Source organism: Dermacentor variabilis, chromosome 11 (assembly GCF_050947875.1).
Source record: "Dermacentor variabilis isolate Ectoservices chromosome 11, ASM5094787v1, whole genome shotgun sequence".
NCBI classification, from domain to species: Eukaryota; Metazoa; Arthropoda; class Arachnida; order Ixodida; family Ixodidae; genus Dermacentor; species Dermacentor variabilis.
The window spans coordinates 72,032,369-72,056,345 of NC_134578.1; the positions used below are offsets into that span (position 1 = coordinate 72,032,369).

The 23,977-nt window shown below is 52.1% G+C and overlaps 2 protein-coding genes across 5 annotated transcripts in view; both read left to right on the top strand.

Moving 5' to 3' along the window:
* The window catches only part of LOC142563544 (CUGBP Elav-like family member 1-A), a 571,451-nt gene that overhangs the window by 220,102 nt on the left and 327,372 nt on the right, over positions 1–23,977 (top strand). For all 4 annotated transcript variants that reach the window (XM_075674113.1, XM_075674114.1, XM_075674110.1 and 1 more), the window contains one exon: positions 10,698–10,780. In XM_075674113.1, the coding sequence (XP_075530228.1) occupies positions 10,698–10,780 (83 nt within the window). The remainder of the gene's footprint in view (positions 1–10,697; positions 10,781–23,977) is intronic.
* On the top strand, positions 13,223–15,929 carry LOC142564390 (uncharacterized). Its single transcript, XM_075675377.1, has one exon. The coding sequence runs from the start codon at positions 13,276–13,278 to the stop codon at positions 14,158–14,160; it is 885 nt and encodes a 294-aa protein (XP_075531492.1). The 5' UTR covers positions 13,223–13,275; the 3' UTR covers positions 14,161–15,929.

Below are 23,977 nucleotides of genomic sequence, written 5' to 3' on the forward strand. Positions count from 1 at the left end.
ACGCGTTCGTCTTCCTGCCGTGGCGTCTTGAAGTCGGGTCTTGGCCGCAACGTTGCCGCGCCTCATGGCTCTTCGTTTCTCTCTTTCTTTTTTCTTTTCTTTCTATCCTATCACCTCCCTTACTTTTATTTCTCATCTCCTCGCAGACGGTAGTAGTAGCTTTGACGTCCCTTTAACTTCGACGCGTGACGACATGGCTGATTGGTTATTTGTTTTGAGAGAGACAGCTGGTTAAACTGGTGGCAAAGTTTCGCTACTCTGAACGTTGGGAAGCGGGTAAAAGGATAAAAAGAGAAAACGTGTCGCGAATGAAGAGGAGCACACTATCCAGCGGTAGCAGGGAAATTTTTCGACTTTATTATTATTATTATTATTATTATTATTATTATTATTAATATTATTATTAATATTATTATTATTATTATTTGGCGCGTCTAAATGCTCCGCTTTAAAAATATTGGCATCTGGAATTTACGCCTTTCTATTGTCGGCGCCGCTCGAATGCACGTATCCTATGACTCCTTTCCCAATGCTCCATTGCGGCCGTGATGGTTGTACTTCAAATTTATTTAGCAGCTGCTCCCTTCCTTGATAAAGAACTATATCTCTGTCGCTTGAAAAACGGTATTTGGTATTCAACGTTCGTAACATCCTGTTCGTGGGAAGAATTCAGTGCTCCCATTTGCGGCTGCTAACACTAGAGCCCTTGGTCTGGTTGCTTCACATAGTTTAACGTCGCCAGGAAACTACACCAGCGGCATAGCGTTGCAGGGTTGCTTTTGACCGCGCCGGATTTTTCTGCGAATACGCTACAAATTGGCTATTTTGTTACTGTCAGCCCTTCGGGTATCGCGAACTCCAGCCAAAAACAGGATTACGACGAAGTTAACCCCCCCCCCCCCCCCCCCATGGTCGAGCAGTGTGCCTTATAATTTCGTATTGTGTGGCGCGCTCGCACTCGGGTGACAATTTATCGTGACCCACGCCTCGTCCTACACTCTTGGATCATAATTAAGCTTCCTGCCTTCCTCCCGTGCGCGCCTTCCCGGACCACTGAACGCATCTTGGCTGACTCGGATGGAGGCACCTTTCCTACTTCTACGTTTCCCCTCTCTCCGTTTGTTTTCCGGCGCTGGGTGCTGATCCCAAGTTACCCATTCGCTCGCGCTTTCGTGATGTCACCCGCCCCACTTTCTCCCGTACTACGTGGGCGACACACGTCGCCACAGCGAAGACTCATGCGTTCTTCCTCGACTCGCTGGCTTACTTATGCAAATGAAGCGCCGTTTCGTCTACACCACCCTCTTCTCTTGGAGTGCATCGATCTCCTCCCCCCCTCTCACACGAACACCGCTAGTCGCCAGGGCATCCCATTTTTCTGTCTTATTTTCTAACGTCCGTCATTTCCGCTTATGACCACGAAGGCTTGCCTGTCCCAAATAACCCTCAAAAGCGGCCAACTCTTTCTCGATGTGTGCTGGTCTCTATCGACAGCTTTGATGTGCTTTGTTTAAAAAATTTTCTTTTTCCCGCAGTTGCGTCTCTTCGAATGCTTCCTCTCGTTTCCTTCGTCTTTTTTTTTTACGTTCGTTCCCTAAGCGGCAGATTCGGTAGCAGGGGTTGGGATTGGCTTTTAAGCTCCTGCTCGGATTTGGGGAGTGGGGATTTATTTTCCGGGAGAGGAACGGGCGGGTCGAAATCGTCCGCCGCGAGACTGGCGCGTGATGGACGGACTGCTATAAACAGTCCTCCCACTTTCCCTCTTTTTCCAAAGAAAGGAAAAGTGGGAAGACTCGTGCGTCACCGTCTCTTTTTTTTTTCAAAGAAAAAAAAAGTGACGGTGAGGCACTGGGCGAAGGAAAGGGAGAGCGTTGCACGATACGCTGTATTTCCTTCCTCTTTCTCCATTTTAGCTGCCTGCTTTTGGATCAGCTTATTATCGCCTTGGTTCGGCGGCGCCCCTCTTGCTTCTTTTTTTACTTTGCAGTCCGCGCCGTGCTCCTGATCTTGGGCGCCGTGCTTTTGGATTTGCTTCGTCTCGGTTGATTTTTACTTAACCCTTCGCATTTTTTCTCCCTCGTTTCGTTTCTCCCGTTTACTTACGCGTACTTATACCGCCGCGTTCCCGCACAGCCGTGCCTTGTCTTTTCCCGAAGCCGCACTCTTTCCATCACTTCGTCGTCGTCCCGAATTTCTCCCCATCCCGCGTCTTCCGAGCCCGTGGGCTTTACTTCCTTCTTTTTTTTCCCCTCCTCCGTCCGCTCCTGTTTGCCTTTCGGTACCCGTGTAGAAGGGGTTTGGTTTCGACTCCGCAGAAGGCCGTCCGGGGCCGATCGCGGATCTTGTGTATCTCATTGCGGCCAGCTCCGCGCCGCACGCCCTTCGCTCGGCTTCAATTTATTTTCTTCCCCAAATGCCCTCCCTTCTCTGCGCCTTGCTTCCTTACCTTCCCCTTTCCCTTCAGCCGTTTGCCCATATCCTGAGATAGACAAGGAATCAATGTTTCAGGTTCCAGATGATGATTTTTGTTGCCTCTTTCGTTCGCGGTGTTTCTCAACTCGTGATATATATATATATATATATATATATATATATATATATATATATATATATATATATATCCCTCTGCTGCTGCTCCTGCTATCCACCCACGTCGGCTCATATAGTTTCGGTCGTCGACGACGTCGTGCGGTCTTTACTTAACGCTGTCTTCTCATCTATTCCCTTTTCCCCCGTTTGCGTCCCTTCCGCTGTCTCTTCGTCGTCCCCACACATAACCCGTTGCTGTTTGCTTAACGCGTTTCCCTTTTCGCCCTGATTTGTCCTTGGCGCGCGCAATCGTCTCCGCTGTTTGCTCAAAGCCCCCGCCGTCTTATTTTATTTATTTATTTTTTTTCTTTCACTTAGAGTTTGTTTTGATTTCTAGGCTCCGGCGCATGGGCACTCTCATTATATATAATTTTTCTTTCTGTTCCAGTTTGGTGTGTCTTTGATGATGCCTTAGCTGTGCCTCGTTTTATTTTTATTTTTTGTATTTCCCGAGTTTTCAATTTCGTCTCCGACATCGGTGTTGCGAGTGATATGTCTCCATTTTCCCGTTGCGAGCGAGCAATTTTTCCCCCTCTCTCCTATTCTTCCCCCACATGACCGACTGTGTTTTTTTTTTTTAATCAGGCATGCGTGGTCTCGCTTTTAGGCTTAGGATCCAAAGCTTTTCCGTCTGATAAATTTCTCGTTCCTTCGCTTTGCAGTATTCGCTGCTGCTTGAGAACACACGTTGATCGCGATGGCTGTCCTGGTTAGCGGAAGAAGATTTATGTTTGCGCTCGTTTTTCAAGTTAGTCGCGACGTTTGATCATTCGAGCAGTATGCATAGTTTATTACCTTGTGCCTTATGTTTTGCGCTTCTTACTAGCTGAATACTGTCTCTTATTGCTATGGACCTGATTGCTACGAACGCAAGGAGTGTCATTACTTCAGCAGCATGAATTTTCCGCATATCATGGGCCTGCGCTGGCGACCTGGCGAAGCCTTCGGAAACAACGTTGCGTCCTTGCGCCGCTGACATCATTATCATCTTATCATCGGTATATGAGTCCCAGGTGCACCTTCATATGTGTGCCTGCGCCGTACAACGTGTCTTTGTTCTACAATTGGTCGCTTCCTTCCCGGCTTTTTGTTTTTGTTTCGATATGTGTGTGTGTGAGGGGCCAGTGGAATGTGGTCTACAAATTAGTTGCGTGTTTAGGAATAACCCTTGGTGTGGAGTAGTCGTCCATCACTTGCACCTAATTTTTTTTTTTTTCTGTGTCGGGGTCTTTTCGTCGGGTTTTGTATCACTCTCTGCGTGCCTACCGTACTTACGATCCTTATTATTCCCACGAGTTTGTACGAACACCCTCGGCAAACTTTACCGCTTCCCCGCTAATCCACACCCCCTCTCCCTCTTTCTCTTAAGCGGCAGGTTTGTGCATCTTAATATAATTCAAGACAGCGCGGACCCTTCTGACTTCACGGAACGCGTTAATTTTTTTCAGTGGATGCTGTGGGCTTTGCAAAAGATCTTCGAAAAGGTTGGCGTCACTGGCGAACGTCGTTTACTGAAACGTGCTAGTGTGTTTTTCGTCTTTTTTTTTTTTTTTCATGTTGACAGCTTCCTTAGCTGAAGTGCCGTGAACATAGCGAGCGCCAAAAGAGCCGACCGATAAGTAGTGCGAAAGAAGAAGAAAAAAGCGAGATGGTAGCGCGCTTCGGAATGCACCAATAATCGCGTTTTGTTACTCCCTCCTCATTCGTCTCACGATCCGTCGGTGCGAAGTGTTATTTTCGTCAGCGCGGCCGCGTTTCGTCTTCATTTTTTTTTTTTTAAGACTGCAATACGGCTGCGACGCGCGACTCTGTCGTAACAGCGCCTGCGGGCGCGTCAGCGCCGCGTTCTACCTCTTCGTATTCATGATCGGCCGCTAACGAATGCTCGCGTGCATCCTAATGAGCCTGTCGTAAGCGTCTTTTTTTTCTCTCACTCTATCTCTCTCGATCTTCCCCTGCTTCTCTCGCTGCTTGGCTTGGCTCGACTTGTCTGGGCCCCGCATTGCGGCCTGGCCGCGGCGGTTCGCGAGTGCCCGACTCTTTTCCCTCCTGCGCAAAGACGCCGCGTGCACTTATAAGCCGCGCCGTAGAGGCGTAATAGGAGATTGCCAAATAGCACAGAGTGCAAATAAAATCAATGCCCAGGGAGGAGGTGGAAGTGGCACGTATTGTGAAATAGACGGGTTCAAGAGTGGCGACGCCGCACGATGCTTTCGCATACATCTCGCGTAACTGTAGTGCGAGCTGGCTACCGATTTCCCAACTTCCCGACAGTTTCGGCAGGTTTGCGAAGATGGCCACTGTCTTTCATGTTGCTTAATAATGATCAATAAGTGTTTGTAATTTATTGCTACTAATTACTAATAAGTACTAATAATTACTAATAAGTAGTAACTTGAAAATATTATTAGTGTTGACGTAGTGACGCTTTCGGTTTGGCTCACACACGCACGATTGAATCCCCGCCGTCAACATCCGCAAAGCAGTCCCGGAAAGCGCGCTTTCCCGCATGGAGACTCTCCGCGTGGAAAAGCCTCATTTCACGGGTGCGTTTCCTGTCGTTCGCTTTTTTGTAGACACTGGCACCGACGGGCTCATTTCGTGCGCATCGCAAGCAGCGCGCTTAACATTGATTGTAGCAAGCGAAAGCTAAATGTGTGCGTAGAGTATATATATCTCCTTTCCCGATCCGAGAACGGTGCTCTTCCCACGTGCAGCCCTTTTCAGGCGCGACTTGTTGAGTGGTAACAGCTATGCTTCGCGTATCTTCGTCGAGCGCGACGCGAGATTAAACTTGCACGCGGGTGGCGAAATGGGCTGCGTTCGAAGGTGCGTCGGGAAAATATCGCAGGGCGTCTCTCTTTCTCTCTCTTACCTCCATTCCGAGAATCGGAGAGTCGATCGCAAATCGTGCCTTTTCCGCCGGCGTGCCCACACCCTTCTACGTGATGGCGCTAATGCGATGTCGCGTTACATACCCGCTTCGCTTGGCGTCTGGCTTGCGTCGGCGAAACATTTCCGCCGAAATCTGCGCCGCGCTTCGTTTGTTTGTTTGTTTTTTTTCTTTGTTGGAGCTCCACGACGTTCTCCGGCCGTTGTCTGAGGCCGTTTATTATAGATCGCGCGAACGACGCTTGCTCGGATCGAAATGAGCGCGCTTTCGTAGTGGATTCCGAACGCACGCTTCCGGCGCGTTTCGATGGACCTGAAGGTTTGAATGCTTCGCGAAGCGAAATGCGGTTCTTTCCGCCCGAGTGACTCCCGGGAGTATGGCGTGGTACGCGACAGTGGTGTATGCGAAATAGAATCACGTGTCCCTTTCCTTTTCTTCCTAATCGTCTAGGCTTAATAGTTTGCGCGTCGCCTATATCTGATCCGTTATTTTTCCGCGCTCCGTATCGCTCTTTTCCTTGTTCACGTGTGTCGCCGTATGATATTGTCGTCCGGCTTTTCATTTTTCGGAAAGATTCAGCGCAGCGTGTACAAAAAAAAAAAAAAAAAGCGAGGGGTGGGGGAGCAGGAGAGGTGAAAATAGCGGGAACGTTCAGATAATGCGGTCGAATTTAATTCTTTCGACTCATTTAATTTTACGTCTGTCGTAAAACCGTCGAACAATGTATGTTTCTGTACTTGTGCAGCGATGCGGGACATAGTCACTAACGAGGAAACAACAAGAAAACTGAAATACGGAAAAATATAATTGCGCCATTGCATTGTGTCGCGCATGAGCGGTGTGATGGGGTGACCTAGCGCAGCAAGATGGGTTATTAAAAATATACGTATCAGTAATTTTAGTGGGCTTCTGTTTGAACGGTACTTTGGCTGTAGGCGAGAGCTGCTATCATCAGAGCACGGAGCGGCAGTGTTACGTTGTTGCCGTGGTTAGACGCAAATGGAGCAGCCGGTTTCGCTTCCTCGAGGAAGAATGGCCCGTTGTCGCGGGAAGTCCCAATACTTGATCATTTACTTGCTTCCGTCACTGCGCAGATGGTGTCTGTGTTTCGTGGCAGCTATGCGGCGTCTCTTTGACGCGAACGTCAGTCATGAATCACGTTACACCAGAGCACGTAACCTGCGTTCGTTTCGTGTTTTTCACCCACGTAGGGCTGCTAATGCCTCTTTATCCCTTGCTATCCCATCCTTCGCTAACCTAGCTTTATGCCTCTGTATCCTTATCACACTAACGCGTCTTTATACTTAGCTGGCTTTAAGTTGTGGGCGTTATTCGGCATGGTGTTATTGCAGTTATATTTTCTTCATGAGCTGCACCCGTTGTGGCGCGAACTCGTTACATATACCTTGCTTCGCAAGGGATGTGTGGTATCGAATGTTTTGCTAGTCTTCCATTAGCCGTGCGCGCACGTCTGGTCTTTTTTTTGTTTTGTTTTCTCGTGTCTCGGCGTCAAGCAAATGACGCGAGACCACTTTGTGTCATATAGTAAATGTACCTGTCGTTGCTGGCAAAAACAACGCGTGAGCAGTCGATATAAGCGCGGAACTGGCGCCGCGGTAAAGGCGTTGCCGCGCTCATTCATTCCACCCGTGTTAACACCTTCCCCGTTCTGCACACTGCACGAATGCAGACTCTGGTTTGGTGTAGTTACTCAATGTCCCGGCCTTTAGTTAGCCAGATCTGTCTGCTTATTCCAGACGTTTGCCGCTGTGTCGATTCTCCAGGTTAGTCGTTCGCGGCACACGACGCGCTCTTGTATTTTTTTTCTTCCTTTTTTTTTTGCGCGTCTGCGTGCGTGTCGGTAAACATCTTCACTTCTTTCGTACCTGTCGCCTGCAACCTTCGTGCAAATCCTAACGCGACAACGCGCACCTCTAACCAGCTCGGGCGCCCCGGCGCCGAAGTCCTTTGTGCGGGCCCGCATTCCTACCGAACCTGCCCGCCGCGTTCCGTTTTGTCGTTTTGCGAAGCTCTCGGGGTGATGAGCTTCCCTGTTTCCCCTGGCCTTTCCCTGTGCGCTCCCTCTCTGCTCTCTCCATTTGGGGAGAGCAGGCTACGTCGTTTCGGGAGGCCGATTTAATTGCCCGGAAAAAACGGCGCGTGCTTCGACATAGGCCGGGAAACCGTTTTCTGGTTTACGGCGCTTCCTATTGCTTTTTTTTTTTGTTTCCCGTCTGTACGTTATTCGACGAGCGTTCTGTTTCGGCTGACTGGCTCCGCCGCTGCCTGTTGATCGCGAGCCCCGCGCCGCGGTGCTTTGCTAACGACTTTCGAGCGGCGGAAACGCGTTCGCGTTCCGCCTCTGATTGCGTGCGCGAGGACCTCCGAAGTGCCGAGTGCGGGATCGCCGACTAGCGCTGTAGTGATTAGCGCGAGCGAAGATCGAAGAACACCGCCCGCCGCGTGGTGGGAACCCTGGGCACAGGTGGAACGGGCGCACGAGCGAGCGGGCGGCGGGTTTTGGTTAACGGGAGGTTAAAACGCGAAGGTTCGCACTCCCGTCGATTCTCGAAAGGATCGAGAGTTTTGCTACGGAAGTGGTTGTTTTCATCCCCTCGGCTTGTGCCCTTTGGCGCCGCTTGTTTCGGAAACGGAATGACATCCATTAGCGCTATCGTGGTTTGGTTTCACACACCGGGCGGCGCTTGCTCGCTTGTATTTTTTTTTTTTTTTTGCGAGAGGCGCGATCTCTCATTCGATTTAACGGAATTTGCTGATGCAGAGATTCGGGCTACTTACGGGGAATTTCAATGCCCGATTCTAAACGGAAATTCGATTCCGCACCCGCCATTCGGCTGCCGCTCGAAACTCTCCGTGCGTGGTGTCACATCGTAGCATTCCTGACAGGAGGCGGGAGATCATAGTGCGTCGGTGTCGTTTAACAGCGGAAGTTGCTTCGCTGGGTGCTAGGAGTCGGGAAGGTAAAAAGAAAAAGAAAAGTTGCGGTAATCAACCACGGCACGGAGCTAACGGCGAGTCACGTGTCTATGGGTCTCTCTCCTGCTCACCCTCGCTCAGTCCTTCTTGCGCTATGCGGGACCCATTTGAAGCTCTGGTCACACACCCGAGAGGATTCGTCGTTTTAACTCTGCACGCGTGCGGCGGCCATACGGTTCTCGCGCCGCAAATGAAACAGCCGCACAGTGTTCGTCTCTACCGCTGCCACCTTTTTGCGAAGCGCCCGCGAACGAGACCGGGAAGTCACGTTTTCGGGCTCGTGTCGTTGTTGCTCCGCCCGTGCGCTAGCTTTCACTTCGTAAAATGTAATAGTCGAGGCTGCTGCCGCTGCTTCTTTGTTGCTTTCATCGTGTTCCGCGTTTCGAGGGTCTAACGCGCCCGGGGTCCTGAGCGCGCCCGTGTGCGTCTTTGAGAGTTAGTGAGTGTGAGAGAGAGAGATGTTAGGGTTAATCACAAAGAATAGGTAGATTTGTGGGCTAGGAAGAGAGAGGAGTGAGAGAAAAAAAAAGAAATTAAAGGGTGGAGGTGAACGTTGAAATCTTGCCCGGCCGCGTTCGCGTGCGCCTCCTAATCCGAGGTCGGTCACGTTTCTTTCCGCGCGGGCGTGGGCGGGCCCGTGGGCGGTCGCGCTTCGACGAATTGCTCGCCTGGTCTCTCTCAACTCCTCGAGCTCACCTTGCACAGCGCTCTATTGAGCAAGAGAGAGAGAGAGAGAGAGGATGAGAATGTTTTCAAGCGCTGCTTTCACGCTGTGCGGCGAAGCCGCGCGATCGCGGTGTTCGGACGTTGCCGACGTTGCGTGGCTTCGCGAGAGATGAGCGTGGTTGTTTTTTACCGCGACGTCGGCTTGCTTTGTTTAGCACGTAGTTGTTTCTCGTTCTTCCTAGTAGGAGTAAAAAGAAAAGCGCAATGAGGAGGGGGGTAAGGCACTGTATCTGGCGGAACGCGCGCCCGCACGACTGTCTTGTCATTTATGCTCGCCTGGTACGTGCGCGTAGCAATCTTGCACGCGCGCGCGCTCAAACGCTTACACGCACACACGTACAGACACGCGCACACGCGCACAATCACTCGCCTCTGAGCTGCTGCTGCTGCAGCGATTATGGGTGTCGGGTCGCGCGCGTGACACCGCCGCGTTATTAGTTCCGCGGCAATCTGTTTTGCGGCACGACGGCGGATGTCCCACTTCCTGTTGGACTGTACACTGCAGGTATAGGCTAGCAGTAAACGTTTCTGTTTCCGACGCGTGCGTAGCTCGTCGCCTCAACCGTCTCGCTTTTTAATGCTTGCCGCGACTGTCGCACGCGGCGCGCCTCTGTCGTCGCGGTGTCGGCTCTCGTTTTTTTTTTCGTCGCCTCCCGGGAGATGCGACACGCCTCGCGACAAATGGGGCCGACGATTAGTTGCCTCGCGATCGGGAGTGGGCAACTCGGGCTTATTGCGGGTGTGCGGCGATTATATATCGGGAGGAAAGGCGAAAATAAAGAGAAAAGGAAACGGTGTTCTGGTACGCGGGGCTAATTTCGGTGGGGCGTGTTTCTGTCGTGCGCCAGTTGGAAGCTGTCGTGACTTTCCGTCCGGCTGATACATTTTGGTCGGTCTCTGATTTTCCACTTTTTTTTTCTTATCTGCGTGTAGCCGAAGTTGACTTGAAATCCGCAGTATCGATTGCGAAAGTCTCCTGCATATTGTGTGATATAAGCTTTTCAAGTCCTGCATCGCTTTTTTTATGCGTTTGTTTTATTTGAAGTTGTCCCGTTTTCATATATGCAGGTGCAGATGATGTGCCATAGTGGCTTGACAGCTATGCGGCTCCGCTGTCGCGAAAGATGCGACCTTGTGATGGCGGAGGATTGCAAAAAAAGAAAAAAAGAGATTTGGGCGCAATTGAAGGAAACTTACCTCGTCGAAATTCATGCGGTGCATTTTACTATGCATTGTACCTAAATCGCCCTCTGTGCAGTTTGGGCGGCGCTACAACGGATACTTAACGCAAAATTGTGGAACTCAAGAAACATCGAGTGAGGTGGAACCGGTGCCCAAAGTAATAGCGTACAACGTTGCTGAACAGATGCGGGTTTATTTCGTTTCGAGGAATTTGCGGCAATACTTGTGAAAATCCGTAGAGTACTTGTGTGGAACGTCCGTCTCACCTCCTTCTCTTTCCTTTCCCCCCTCCCCTTTCCCCTCTGTGCAGGCTGCTGCTTTGTCACATTCTACACGCGCAAGTCTGCCCTGGATGCCCAGAACGACCTGCACAACATGAAGACCCTCCCCGGGGTGAGTCCCACTGTCTCGTAAGGCGCGCACCCGGCAATTCGAGCAAAGCGCGCATACATTTGGGCTCCGCGAGCTGGAAATGTTTGGTTAGGTTAGGTGTTGAGAGAACGTTGGATGTAGGTTCAAGCCAGTGAGCGTGCGTATTTCTTTCTTTTTTTTTTTTAGATTTTAGGCTTGCGCAGAATGGCTAGCGCTTACAGGATGGATGGAAAGCTGGGCTATAATGTCTTCTCTCGCGTCAGAAAAGAAATTTGTCAGGGGAAAAAAATAAAAAAGAACGAAAACGAAAGAAAAGGGTGGAGAGAGGGGGATGACAGGCAGTGGGACGTAAGCTGAAAGAAGAAATTTCAACCCATAGTAAACGTTTGTTGCTACTCAAAATTGGGTTGGTGTTTTACTTTTATTCTATCACTTTCGCCAGCGAGGTACGTTTGTGTCAGCTGTTTCCTTTCAAGGCGGATATGGCTTCTTGTCTTTGAATCGTCTCGCGTCGTCTTTTTCTCTTTTTTTCATTTTTTTTTGCTCTGTTTCTTCCGCGTTGCAGACCGGCTACATATTGGCGAACTTCTCTCTGGAACTTCAGAGATACTTTATTCTCCCTCATCAGCGGATCTCTAGTATTGTCCCTTAGAAGTACGTCGCATTTTATAAAAGAAACGAAAGAAATAAAGCACCAGCATTGAGAGAATGTCTTAAGAATGGTCGCTCCTCATCTATTGTCGGCTAGAATTATGTCGCGCTTCCGAAATTTCCAAAAAACAAAACAAAAAGAAAAGAATCTTAACACGACGTTTCCAGTCACGGTCGCTGGCCGTGTAAAGTCGCGGTAGCTCTGCGCTTTCCTTGGAGCCCGAATGCGCCTGCGCGAACCGCGCTGCGATTTCAGGTGCTGCGCCCGGGCCGGTCGTCCACCCTCCTGGATCTCGCCAGCTCTTCTACTGGCAACTTTTCTCACGCTGGTGTCACAGCGTCACGCCCACATCACTGCGACGCCTTCGAATCGTCATTGTTTACCTCTGTACGCCGCAGTATAAGTGTAAGCCGCGCTTGCATAGATGAATTCGTTTGAATAGTGACGTCGGCCTCACTGTGGCCCCTCCGCTATTTCCTAGCGCCTGCACAAACGGGACAAATGCGCCTCTGCGAAGGTGCGTGCTTTTCGGGCTTTCCTTTCTCCTTCTTTTTCAGCGAAGCCGGATCCTCGAGCAGAATGTGCGCACGAGTATATCGTGCTTTTTGTTTGCATAAGTAGTGCGAGTGCTGACGACTCTAGTTTCACGACCGGACGGATTGGAAGCGATCCGCGCGTGACTGAATCTTGCCGAGTTCCGACAGGACCGGTAACCGCATGCAGGTGCGTCGCATTTGCGTTGCACGCCAACATGGGGCCTAACGGAGCAGACCCAAGAAAGAATCGCCCGCGGATTCAACCTTACGTTTAGCAGTGGAAGATATAATGCGAAACTATAGATGTAATGTGTGACCGACCACTCTAAGTTTTATTTTGTTTTTCCCCCACTTTGGTGTGACTGTATGTGCACTGGCTATGTTTAGTTAGTTTTATTAAACGATGCACTTGCGTGCTGCCGTCGAAGCTGTATGTGATGTGGCAAGAATACCAACAGGAAAGGGCCAGAAGCCTGGGCAAGAACCAATAAGAAACGTCAGTACCGACAAAGCAAGCTCTGGACTGGTTTTACTTTGACCGTCATGTTCTTTGAATTTCTACGCATATATATATATATATATATATATATATATATATATATATATATATTTAGACAGACCCCACTATCCTAGTGTTCCGTCATGCGTCGTTCTTCTTGACTTCGACGAAGGCTGAATGTGGAGCGTCTAGTTCGCATCCTGTACCGCATAATAACCGGCAATAAAGAGAGAGAGAGAAAAAAAACATTTATTCGGACCATCGAGGTGGTTGCTCTTGAGGTCGAGTGGGTGGTGCCCTCAATCCAGGGCTCCACTGGCCATGGCTGCTCGACGTACTTGCTGGACGAGAGCTTCTTGTCCCGCCAGGGTATCGCCGGTCAGCTGTACCTCCCACCGCTCAAATGAGGTGCTAGGAGCCTTTAAGTGTTGAGGTTTGCACTCGCACCCCCACGAGATGTGAAGGAGTGTAGGGCGTGTGTCGCCGCACCAGGGGCAGATGCCGCGATATGTATGTGGGAACATTTTACTGTATCTGTGTAGGTTTGGAAATGTGTTGGTCTGTATAAATCGGAGAGCTACGGCATCTTCAGTGCTGAGCTTTTTGTGAGGCGGAGGAATAATCCTGCGGTTGAGTCGCATGGGCGAAGGGAAAGAAGAGGTGTGCTCGGCAGAGAAGGGCGTGAATGCAACAGGGAGAACGAAGAAGCAACGCAGCGCGCCTCTTGCCTGTTGTGGGTATACCCCAGTATGTCGAATCATCGTCGTCGTCGTCTTCTCGGTCGCGTCCCTCGCGAAACACATCGCGGTCCCGGGGCCCGCTAGCTTGGATGGCCGCCGCTAGGCGAGGCGACGTGCCCGCGTCCCTTTCGCAAGTGCAGCAGCCGCCGAAGCAGCTGGACGACCTGGTCAACTTGGACTCCGCCTTGGACGACGACGAGTTCTCGGGCAGCTCGACCGCCGACATCCTGAGCTCCCCGCCCCCGCCCTACTACCGCATCCAGGACCCTCCCAACATCCGCTGCAAGCGCTGCCGCTCCCTCGGCGCTTCGCGGGATCCCCCGGCCTTCTGGAGACTCGTCGGCGTCGCCGCCATGACGGTGGGGGCCATAGCGCTCTGCTTCCTCTTCGTCGCCTGGTACAGGGGCGACGCGGCCGTCACCACGGAAGCGTCCCGCCGCGCACCGCAGGCCAGGTCCGGACGCGAAGGAGGCCCCGGCGGTTGGGGCGGACAGTCGTGGCGCGACCGCGCCGGGTCCGCGTCGCCAGGCGCAGACTGCGCCGGATGCGTCGAGGGCAGCCGCTGCCGCCGTCTGGAGGACGGCTCGCTGGCGTGCACCAAGAGCTGCCTGGCCGAGGAGTGGCCCTGCCGGTCGGGCCTGTGCGTGTCCAAGCACTCGCGCTGCGACGGGCTCGCCGACTGCGACGACCTCAGCGACGAGACCGGGTGCCCGTGCGACGAGGACGTCAACTTCCGCTGCGGCCTGAACACATCGTGCCTGCCGCTGGACCGGCGGTGCGACGGCCGCGCCGACTGCTGGGACATCGCGGACGAGGTTCACTGCCCCGTCGAGGAGTGCCCGCCGGGAGACCCCAAGGCTTACCACTGCCACTCGTGGCATTGCATCCCCTCCGAGCTCGTGTGCGACGGCCAGGACGACTGCGACGACGGTAGCGACGAAGGAGGCTGTCCCGTCGACGTGACCCCCTCCTAGGAATGGGCGTATTTCGCTCTTGACTCGCGAGATAGTTTTTTTTTTATGGTTTGCAAAGCAATGGGGTGGGCTTCATCGACGCGCCATTGTCCACTTCGACCGTCTTGCCTTGCGACCGCTTCTGCCCTCAGGGCTGGAAGGCTTTGACCGTGTGACGTTTGCGGTGCAAGACATCGTTTCCTTTTTCTCTTCTTTATTTGTTCTGTTTCGTTTTTTGCCTTCTTAGTGAAAGACCATGGAGCTGGATGCAACGGGGTGTAGTTCGTGAACAGGAGCGGTCTTTAAAGATTTCTTTCAAGTGCGACGTCTCTCGGATTGTTTTATTCCTGGGGCGTCCCTGTTTCGCAAGGCGTTGAGATATACGGGGGCCGTCTGTCGCATTGTGACTGCTGTATTCTGTGAAGTGCACTTCTAAGCCAAGCTGTGGCTGTAGTTTTCCTGCGTAGTTGCTATAGCTCGTACCTTGTGCAGTTCCTTGCACCCCGTGCCCTTCGTATTTCTTTTTTGTTCTGTTTTTGCATAGTTTCGGACGCTTCGTTGAAGCAGAGCGAACCAACGAGTAAACTTGAGAAATTTAGGCAGGTTTCTTCTTGCCGAAGTGAATTGATTGACGTATAACAATACGTAGGTGATGTTAATGTCGTGCTTGCTTCAGAAGCAATCAGCTGCTTCGTGAAATATATAGGACCGCTCCGCGCAGTCGCGCACATTTTGGTCGTCTGCCGGCAAACATCCGTTAGCTTTGAGTCAGTTGCGTGCATACAGGTACACGTTTAGGGATTTTTGTTTTATTCCAGGACTTAGCGCCGTCTCCGACCCGCCTGTGCGGATCGTTCTTATTAGAACCGCACGAGTCTGCAATCGTCCAGGTCTCTCGCCGATGCAGAAGACTCACCATAGCGCTGTGACCGTCTGACGTCTGCTTCGAGTCCCCTGGGGTGGCCCTTCGAAGTGCAGGAGGCAAATGTGCGGGGGACGCGCGCTTGGCTTCTGTCACCGAAGGAGCGCGTTCCTCCGCGTGTGGTGCGGCATCGAGGAAAGACGAGCGCTCGAGTCGTGCATATTGCACGAAACGGAATATGGAAGCGGCATCTCGGGTACATCCCTCGAGCGCCGGGACTCGTAAGCTCTCCGCCGCTGGCGGGCGTATGTGTACATAGGCCGGCTTGCGTTGCGTGACTCTTTTAACTACCTCCGCGAGAGGCCGAAAGCTCACTCGTACTCCGACTGCGGGCTTGCGCGGGGATGGTTGGATGGGAGTTGCGACGTTTATAGCGCGAAGGAAGAGGGAGGGGGATAAACGGTCGCAGCGGGAATCGGACTGCGGCTAAATGTTCGGGCTTGGAGTCGGCGATCACGTGGTGGTGGTGGTCGTCGTAGTTTGTAGCGTCGCTCCAGAGAGCTACGCACGAGCACGCGCGCTGGAAACTCGTGCTCGTCGCGGCAGAGCTGTGAGGCTTGCGCACAAACGCGCGCTTCTCCGTGCGAGCTCTGTTCCTCCACCTCGTTTCCTGGCCTGCTGCTCAGTTATTTACGCCGCGCCATATTCCCCGAGTCTGCGAGCGCATGTAAGCGCGGCCCGTAACGTTCACCGGCGGCCCGAGTACGGCGCCTGCCTTTGGGGCCGCCGGCAACTTGAGTGCGCCTGCATCGAGCGGGGTACGTGTGTGCGTCTGTCTGCATCTCCACCAAGGCTTGTTACTGCAGCGGGGGCGCTTTCTATAGCGAAGTGTGGAGATATGATCGCGCTGCGGCCGCTAGAGAAGGTAAAGGGGGTTGAAGCCCCCCCTTATCTCTTCCATCCCTGCCGCTGTGCGTGGCCTGCAAGCGCGGCGCGGCCGACGCGCTGGTCCTCGTCGTCGTAAATATTTCGGTGGACCGGAGCCGCCGCGAACGTGCAAGCGCCCCGGCGCGCGCATTAGAGATTCGCGCCCGCTTCGCTGCGTTCTCGCGTTTCGACCTGCCTTGCGGTTGGCTGGTCGGTGCGGGCCCAACTTTGCCTTCGCTGCATGGTCGGCGCTCTCCCCAAGCTCCGCTGCTACCGAACGACGCCGTTTCCTTGTATTTCTTTCTTTTTTCATCTTCATTTTTCTGCAACTTTTCGTTTCTCGGCCGTCCCCTATGTTCCCGCGCCGTTCACTGAGCGTCGGTTTGTTCGCCTCGTTATTTCGCGGCTTTCCCTGCTCTGACGTCACCCGTTCGGTTGTACGGGCGCGCGCGCCGGCGAGGGGCGTTATTAATTTCCCTCGGCCCGCGCGTGTCGGCAGTTGGGAATTATTCGGACGCTGGCTGTAATTAGCGCCGCGCAACTCGAGGTTGTGTATACGCGGCTGAGCTAAGCAAGGCGCGTATTTTGCGTCGGAACATGCGCTTCTCGCGACTAACCGGCGCCGAAAAGATACAGAAGTGTTTGGCCTTATCCGGCGAATGTTTCTCCGCCCCATTTCGACGTAGCCCGGTGTATTGCGTAATACCGGTAGCGGCCGGGGGAGCCACTGGCGTCTGGTCAGGTTAGGCTTAACGCGTTTTGTTGTTTAGACTGCCGGGCAAATGGGTGACCTAACCCTTTTTCGCACGTTAAGCATATGACGTTAGCGGGCCGCTTCCTTTTGCATCCCGGCCTTCTTATTGGCGCTGGTTGGGCGAAATATAACTGGCACATTTACAGAATGCTGCGCTCCTAATGGAGACTACTAATTAGCGTTAAAAGCGACATTGCTAACGAAGAAGGGTAATACAGTAGCGCAGGAAAACGAGGACGCGCGACTGACGCTCGATCCGGCCTGCTCGTCTTGGCGTCGTTTCCTGCGCTAGTGTATTACCCTTCTTCGTTACGACTCACCTCACCCTAGAGACTTTTACTAAGGAACATAACAAGAACGGCATCGAACTTCATTGAAAAAAAAAAAAAAGAGGAATACATGATGTGACACGTTAAGTAGACCTATGTTGATTACGGTCCGTGCCTCAGTGTTAAAACCGAGCTGTGGTTATTCCCGAAACGCTAATTTCGTGTTGTCTTTAACAGTGGACGGTACTGTACCAGATGGGTATAGTGCTTCGCAATAGGAATCAACCGGTATGCAACACTAAACAGACAGCAGGCGAAACGGCCTAGAGACGTCGACCCCACCTCCGTTTCCCTCGCCTATATTTTTTCCCTTTAAATCTTTCCCTCTAGTTGACTTATTTGAAAGGCTGCGAAGAAGAAGCGGGCCAAGGCTTCCTCAATAATGTTATAGAAGGAAGGAAAAGTCTGCAAGTGCTCTGTCGAAATTACCTCACTCGCATGCTTAACTGCGCGCCAACGCGTTGGAATATACGAGACGGATATATCGCGAGTGACATATTTCACCTTCTGAAATGAAGCCGAGTCTTTATCGTCGTGTGCCGATGCGTAGCGAAGGAGTTGGGGGGGTGGGGGGTGGGGCTTCGTTTTCGGGGTATAGATTGCGCGCGCGGTTGCGAAACTTACGGCGCTGCCGCTCCTTGCAGTTATAGATTGCGCCACGCACCTGATGCATTGCTTTGGATTAGCATGCGCATATTTCGCCCTGCCGATGGGCGGCGTTTTCTTCTTTTGCTTCCCTTTTTTTGTGTTTACGCCGTTATCGAGGATCTCTTAAAAGAACGGGCTTTCCCGTTGGCTGCGCCTGATATTGATGCCCCCCTTTAGAAGTCGTAATTAAATGGTGCCCCGCGGACGCCCTGCTTGCGCCATGCGCCTTTGAACGTGCAAGTATGGTGATTTCATGTGGCCGTGCGCTCATATATATATATATATATATATATATATATATATATATATATGTATATATGTATATATGTATATAATAGAGAGAGAGAGAGAGAGTAGGGGGGGGTGCGTTTTCGTTCGCTGACTGGTTCGCATTGCGAGCGCTAAGCTGAACGGCTGGAAAAGCTTGACGGAGTATTTGCGCAAGATGTATCAGTGGTCGCTATTGTGTCCTGTCGTCTGCTTCTGAGCACTAGGTTCCGGGTTCGATTCCTGGCCACGGCGGCCGCAAAGGCGCCCTGTGTACACACCACACCTTGCGTGTGCTTTCAGAGAAGCTCGCGGAGTCCTCACTCTGCTCTAACTTCGCTTTTCGCGAAGCTTGGTCGAAGCGCGCCACTCGTGACAAGAGTTGACCTTATATTACCGCCAGGATTAGTTAGTTTAAAAAGGGTTTCTTGTATTCGAGTAAACGCGGTATTTGCGTTTATGTTCAATGCAGGGCGCGCGCGCGCGCTGGGGATCGTATTCTCGCGAGTATCACGGACCACCTGGTCCGGAAATCTTGTGCCCCCGGATGCTCCTAACATTGTTGCGCTAACGCTTGCCTAAAGCTTGCGGTTGCGTAACGCAACGTTCGGCGACCAAAAAAGCCGCTTGAGTGACCGACCAGGTACCGCGCGCTCTTTGCTTCGCGAACTACGCGGGCGTGCTAGTGTCCGCTTGCGAGGTTCGTTCGGTACGTACGGCTGAACGAAAACGCCGAAACGGACGTCCTCGTTATGAAGGGCTCTCAGGCCAGTCGGGCGAGGCTTCGGCTTCCAGCCCTAGCTGACACTGGCGTGTCTAGTTTTAATGGAAGCAGACGGCGCACTGGTTGCTGCAGAGGATGGCCTAATGACCTAGCCCGCGTCAGCCCCCTTCCTTCCGCTCAACGGTGCGTAAAGCCTGTTGGTTGCGTCATGTCGGAGATCTCCGCTCTCCTGTGGCTGCTTGCCCTGCAGAGGAGACGCAGGAAAAAGAAGAAGAAAGCTTAGCAACCGGTGTTGCTTAGTTAAAGGACCGGCCGTGCGCGCTTCGCTGCGGTTCCTATCTTTCCTGTTCTCCTCCTCCTCCTCTCTCTCTCTCTCTAGGCATGCCTTCGCGCGCGTGCTTACATGAATGCTGGGGGAGCGTATATTGGAAGGGAAGGGGGAGCTGCGCTGCGGTCCTCCATCTTTTATGACGTCTCGTCTCGCAGCTGTAAGTTTCAGTTTACTCGGCATGCACTTGACGAGGCGCGACTGCGCTGGGCGGCTGTGATGTTGGTGCTGAGGCGACCCGCGGTGTTTCGCTACCGGTACCGCATTGCGGCTTCGGCCTTTCGACACCGCTTCGCGCAGGTTTACGTTTGCCTCATTTTCGGGCGGATTTGTAGTTTGCTTGCGTGTTTGTCTGCAACGGGCGTGTAGCCGTTCAAATATGCGGCTTGAACTTATGACGTTGCTTAGATATGTGAGGTTTTAAGGCGCAAGAGTGACCAAGGCTATGATGCGCAACGTTACGTAGAGTTTCACGCGCCATTCTTTCTCACTTGCTTTCTTACTTCGTGACTCAAGGTTTTCTCTTTCTTCCTTTCGTTCTTTCTTTTTTTTTTTTGCGTGACGTAACTCCGCCGCTTGGCCTCTGAGAACTCGGGCGCCGAAGAACTTGCGAAATTTATGCCTCGTTCGCTGTCATTCGCTGTGCGATCTTTAGCAGTGTGTTAGCGAAATGAATGAACAAGCTGCAGGCAAGCGGTTACTCCGGCTCCGTTCTAATTTACTTCTACAGCAGCACTTTCTCTCAACGGACGCACGCCCCGGCGTAAATCATTGGTCATCACGTTACGCTGCTTACCGCGAGGTCCTGGGTTCGCCTCTCGGCCGCGGGGACCGCATCCCGATGAAGGCGGAACGCGAGAACGTTCGTCTCGCGCGCGTTGGATGCGCGTTCGACAAGTAATGGACAAGTAATTCGCACAGTGCCCTTTTGTAGGGCAGTGTCCGTCGTATTTTGTCTTTCTTTCGTCCCGTGGTCAGTTTTCCGCTGCTCCCTGCAACCACGGATGATATTAGCTCTACGATGAAACGCGTCTCTCTTGGCTGCCGCATTTCTTTGAAATCTACGAAAGGGAACCTGCGACACCGCTGAGCCGCATCCCCCCCCATTTCTTTTTTTTTTTTTTCATTTCTTTTTCCAGCCTTTGCCTCTCGGCAGTCTTGCTTTTCTCAGAGGGTCGGTGTGTGCGGGCAGTCCGGCGTTTGGTGGTGTAGGGATAGTAGATGGGCCTGCCATCTATCGGCACGCACAAAGTCCCGACCCGGGGCTATCTCGTCGGCTGAGGAAGAACAGGGAAGTGGGAGAACAAGAATGGGGCGGTTAGAGGAGGTGTCTAAAAAGAGAAAGAGGGAGAGGGGGGACGGAGAATGCGGCGCAGAAAGTGGAAATCGCTCCGAGCCATCGTCTTCGATCGCGCGGTGACTGTGGTGACCGGTTCGCCACTCCAGTCGTTCCCGCAGCGGCCGCACCGTAGCGGCGAGCGCGGCAAACCGTCGGAGTGCATTCGAAAGGATCGGCGGCCGGTGATATACGGAAACTGCGGACGTCATTTGTTATCGCGTCGAGACGTTCATCTCCGCCTGCGGAAGGGGCGCTAGCAACGCAGTGGCGCCACCTCGTTGCGTCGAGTTGAACCAGAATCTGCAAACACTATTTCGAAAGGACTGCTGATTTGCTACTCAGTTTGCGCTGTATAACGGAGGCGCGTGAAACCCGTAAGTGGGGACTACTAACGAGAAGATGTAAGAGCGCGTGTTTCTTCTTTCTTTTTTTTTTTTTTTTTGACAGTCAATATCGTTTAGTGACAGCTTGGGCGGTGCCTGAGCGAAATTAACTGCTGTTGAAAATCTGCACGGATTCCCTTTGTTTGCGTATCGTTTGCAGCTACGTGCGACTGCCACAAAGGTTCGGCTTCCTTTCCGAATGAGCACTGTGTCAGCGCGTAGCAAAATTTTTTGCGTAGAGGTGTGAGAACGGTGGCTAGAAATACAGGCGCCGCAACTTTCGCCGCTCCCACACGTCGTCTGAATTGGAACGACAGGGAACGCCTGCCGCAAAGGAAGAGCGCCGACACGCAGTCGACCCTGTCTCTGCAGGTGGACCCCGCTCGCAGCAGCGTCCTATACGCAGAGACGACGCGTGAGCGGCGGGGGACTGGCGTCCGCTTTTAGAACAGCCACGCTCGGTGCTACGCCATTCTCAGTGGTATAACCAGGTATACGTGTTCGTGCGTTCCACCTCGCAAATCTACGGCTGCGCGTTCTTTCTCAGGCCGTCGCAATTATCGTCTGTTCGGTGCTCGGGTTCAGAAAGGAGTTCTGAAAGGGTCACTAAAGTGAAGTGATTTCTTCTGCATCAGTAAATTAACGTTCTAGAACACCGAAAACACCACTCTTGCAACGATAAGACGTTTGGTAAACCAGAAAAAGCGCTAGAACGAAATACCGGTGGCGACGCCTACTTATGCTCCCGCACCCGGGGACTGTGACGTATTGGATTTTGATGGCATCTTCTAGGGCCTACTAATTATATATAGCGGTACAGATTGACTACATTGTGTTCTAAAGGAACCAAATAATAAACATGGCAAGTTTCGGGAATCATTATTCAGCCAATGCGGCCCAAATCCGAAAACATACTTTGGTATCCCTGACATCACGCTGATGTACCGGCGCTGGGGTTTCGGCGCGAAATTCAGATACTTGGAACTTCATTTTCTCATCTAATAATCAAACTATTCTTTTGAAATGACTACCTGCAGGGTTCTCAAACAATGCTTCAGTAGAATAAACTTATTTATTGCTTCGCCTTAGTGTCCCTTTAAGCTCGTAAAAGTGTGCGTATTGGGCGAGCCGATGTCGACGTTTGACGTACTACCGAACGTTGCTGGACAATAGGAGACGGCGCTGGCGAAGTTTGCCTTGTGAATTCGGGTTTACTTTCTTCAGGGAAAAAAAAAAAAAAAGAACGCGCCCCGGCGTCCGCATATCGATGGGGGCGAAATGCGAAAACACCCGTGGTGCTTAGATTTAAATGCACGTTAACAAACTCCAGGTGGTGGGAAGAGTTTCCGGAGTCCCCCACTACGGCGTGCCGAATAATTTAAATTTTAGAAACTCGCATGGTCGGCGATTCGGCTGCAAAACAAGAATGGCTCGCGCATTCTCTCTGGACGTGTGTAACGTCCCTGAGCATTACCAAGTGTGAACATTGTTCGGGTTGTACAGAGCGTGAACGGTTAATCTTGCTTTTCTTCAGTACTGAGCACTGGCATTTTGAATAATTCCGATACTTTAACTAGCATGATCGGTCCGTGTTCCCTTCGTGTATGATATATGACATCGATTAAGACGTGACGTTAAAGAAGAAAAAAAAAAAAAGAAACACAGGCTTCATCACACTCCATCTCCTCATTCTTCGCAGTTGATGATCAGCATCCTTGTCGTCGGTGTTTATCCCTCATTCCTTCCTCCTTGTCGTCTGTTTTCATCCCCACATTTCGCTCGTTCGTCAATCGCGTTTCTGTGGTACGTGCGCGTACGCGCGGAATTGTCTCGCATCGGATTCGGCGGGTGCGCGCTTATCGGGCCGCTGCCACTCCGTCGAGCGGCGTTTGCCGCCGCCTCTATAGCTGCCGGCTAGACGGCGCTGCTGTAGCTGGCCCCCCCTGGCAGATGCCGATTGACGCCCCCCCCCCCCCCCCCGCGTTACCGAGCGCGTTTCACTGCTGCCGGTCGCGAACAAAAGGGGGCGGCCGGCTACGCAACGGCGAATTGCGGTCGCCTCTCCTCTCGCACCTCCCGTCGAGGCTGGAAAGGGGTAATACGAATCACGCTCAGAAAAAGAAAAAAAAAAGGTTGCGCCGCAGTTGTGGTCCTCTTAATTAGCGTTAACGTTGGGGATGTTGGCAACAGATGTGTGTTGCGCTGCCTTCTAGACACTTAGTTTTGCTGTGAGTAGAAAAAAAAAAAACGCCGAGTCATTCTCTACGGGCAGTATTAATCGCAAGGGTGGAGAACGAGGGTCGAAGCTGCGATAAATACGAGTACACGGAAAGAAAGGATGTTTGTGTATGCGCGTTAGCCGCGTGTATTCGTTAACCTGCTTACACGCTGTGGTTCGCGGTGGCTGCCTGGATGCACAGGTTAAACGTCTTTTCGTACTTTCACGGCGCTTTCCGGTTTGTTAACGACATATTTAGGCTTGGGAGAGGCGGTGGTTGTTTGTGACGCAGTTATTCGTGCTTGCGAGATCCGCTCGGGAAGGTGCGGTGTGAGGAAACGTCGTCCATTGTTTATAGGATTTCGGCCCGGGAAGCGTAGGCAGTGAATGATAGCGCTGCTGCTGTACATTTGGCTTGACTGACTTGCCAAGTGCATACTGCGCACGTAAGGCTTTTGCGGTTGTTTAGCTGAAGGCTTTGTTAATGCATCTATGAGCGAGCGTGTATATTTACGAATGGCTTTTGGAACTTCTGGTTGTTGCTCGTAGCAACTGTCCGTTTCGCTCATGTTGGTAGCCCATATTTTTTCATTTTTTTTTTGCACCGCCGTTATGTTTCCCCTTTCATTCCGACCGGGCCTCGGTGCCAAATCTGTCGTGTGCTTGGATTTCCGTGTCCCTGCTTAGAAATCGCTAGTGGTCACATTCAATCCGGAGCACGCCACTAATATATGCCGCGCACCCGTAACCACGAGTGTTGTTGTTGTTGTGACGTTAAAACCGTCAGTGAAATGACTGCGTCGCTCAACTCGCGGTAGATTCTCTCCAGCGCACGCGCTCGAATTCTGCCCTTACCTCCGCATTTTCGGCGGTAGCAGGTCTTGTGCTTCTTGACGGCGCGACTGGCTCGCGTGAGCGCCCTTTACAGCGTGGCGCCCTGTGCGGACTTGCTCTCTCTCTCTCTCTCTCTCTCGCACACACGCACACACACACACGCACACACTTTTTTTATGTTGCCTTGTTCCATCCCTCAGCGTAAGGTACCCAGACCAGCCGCTT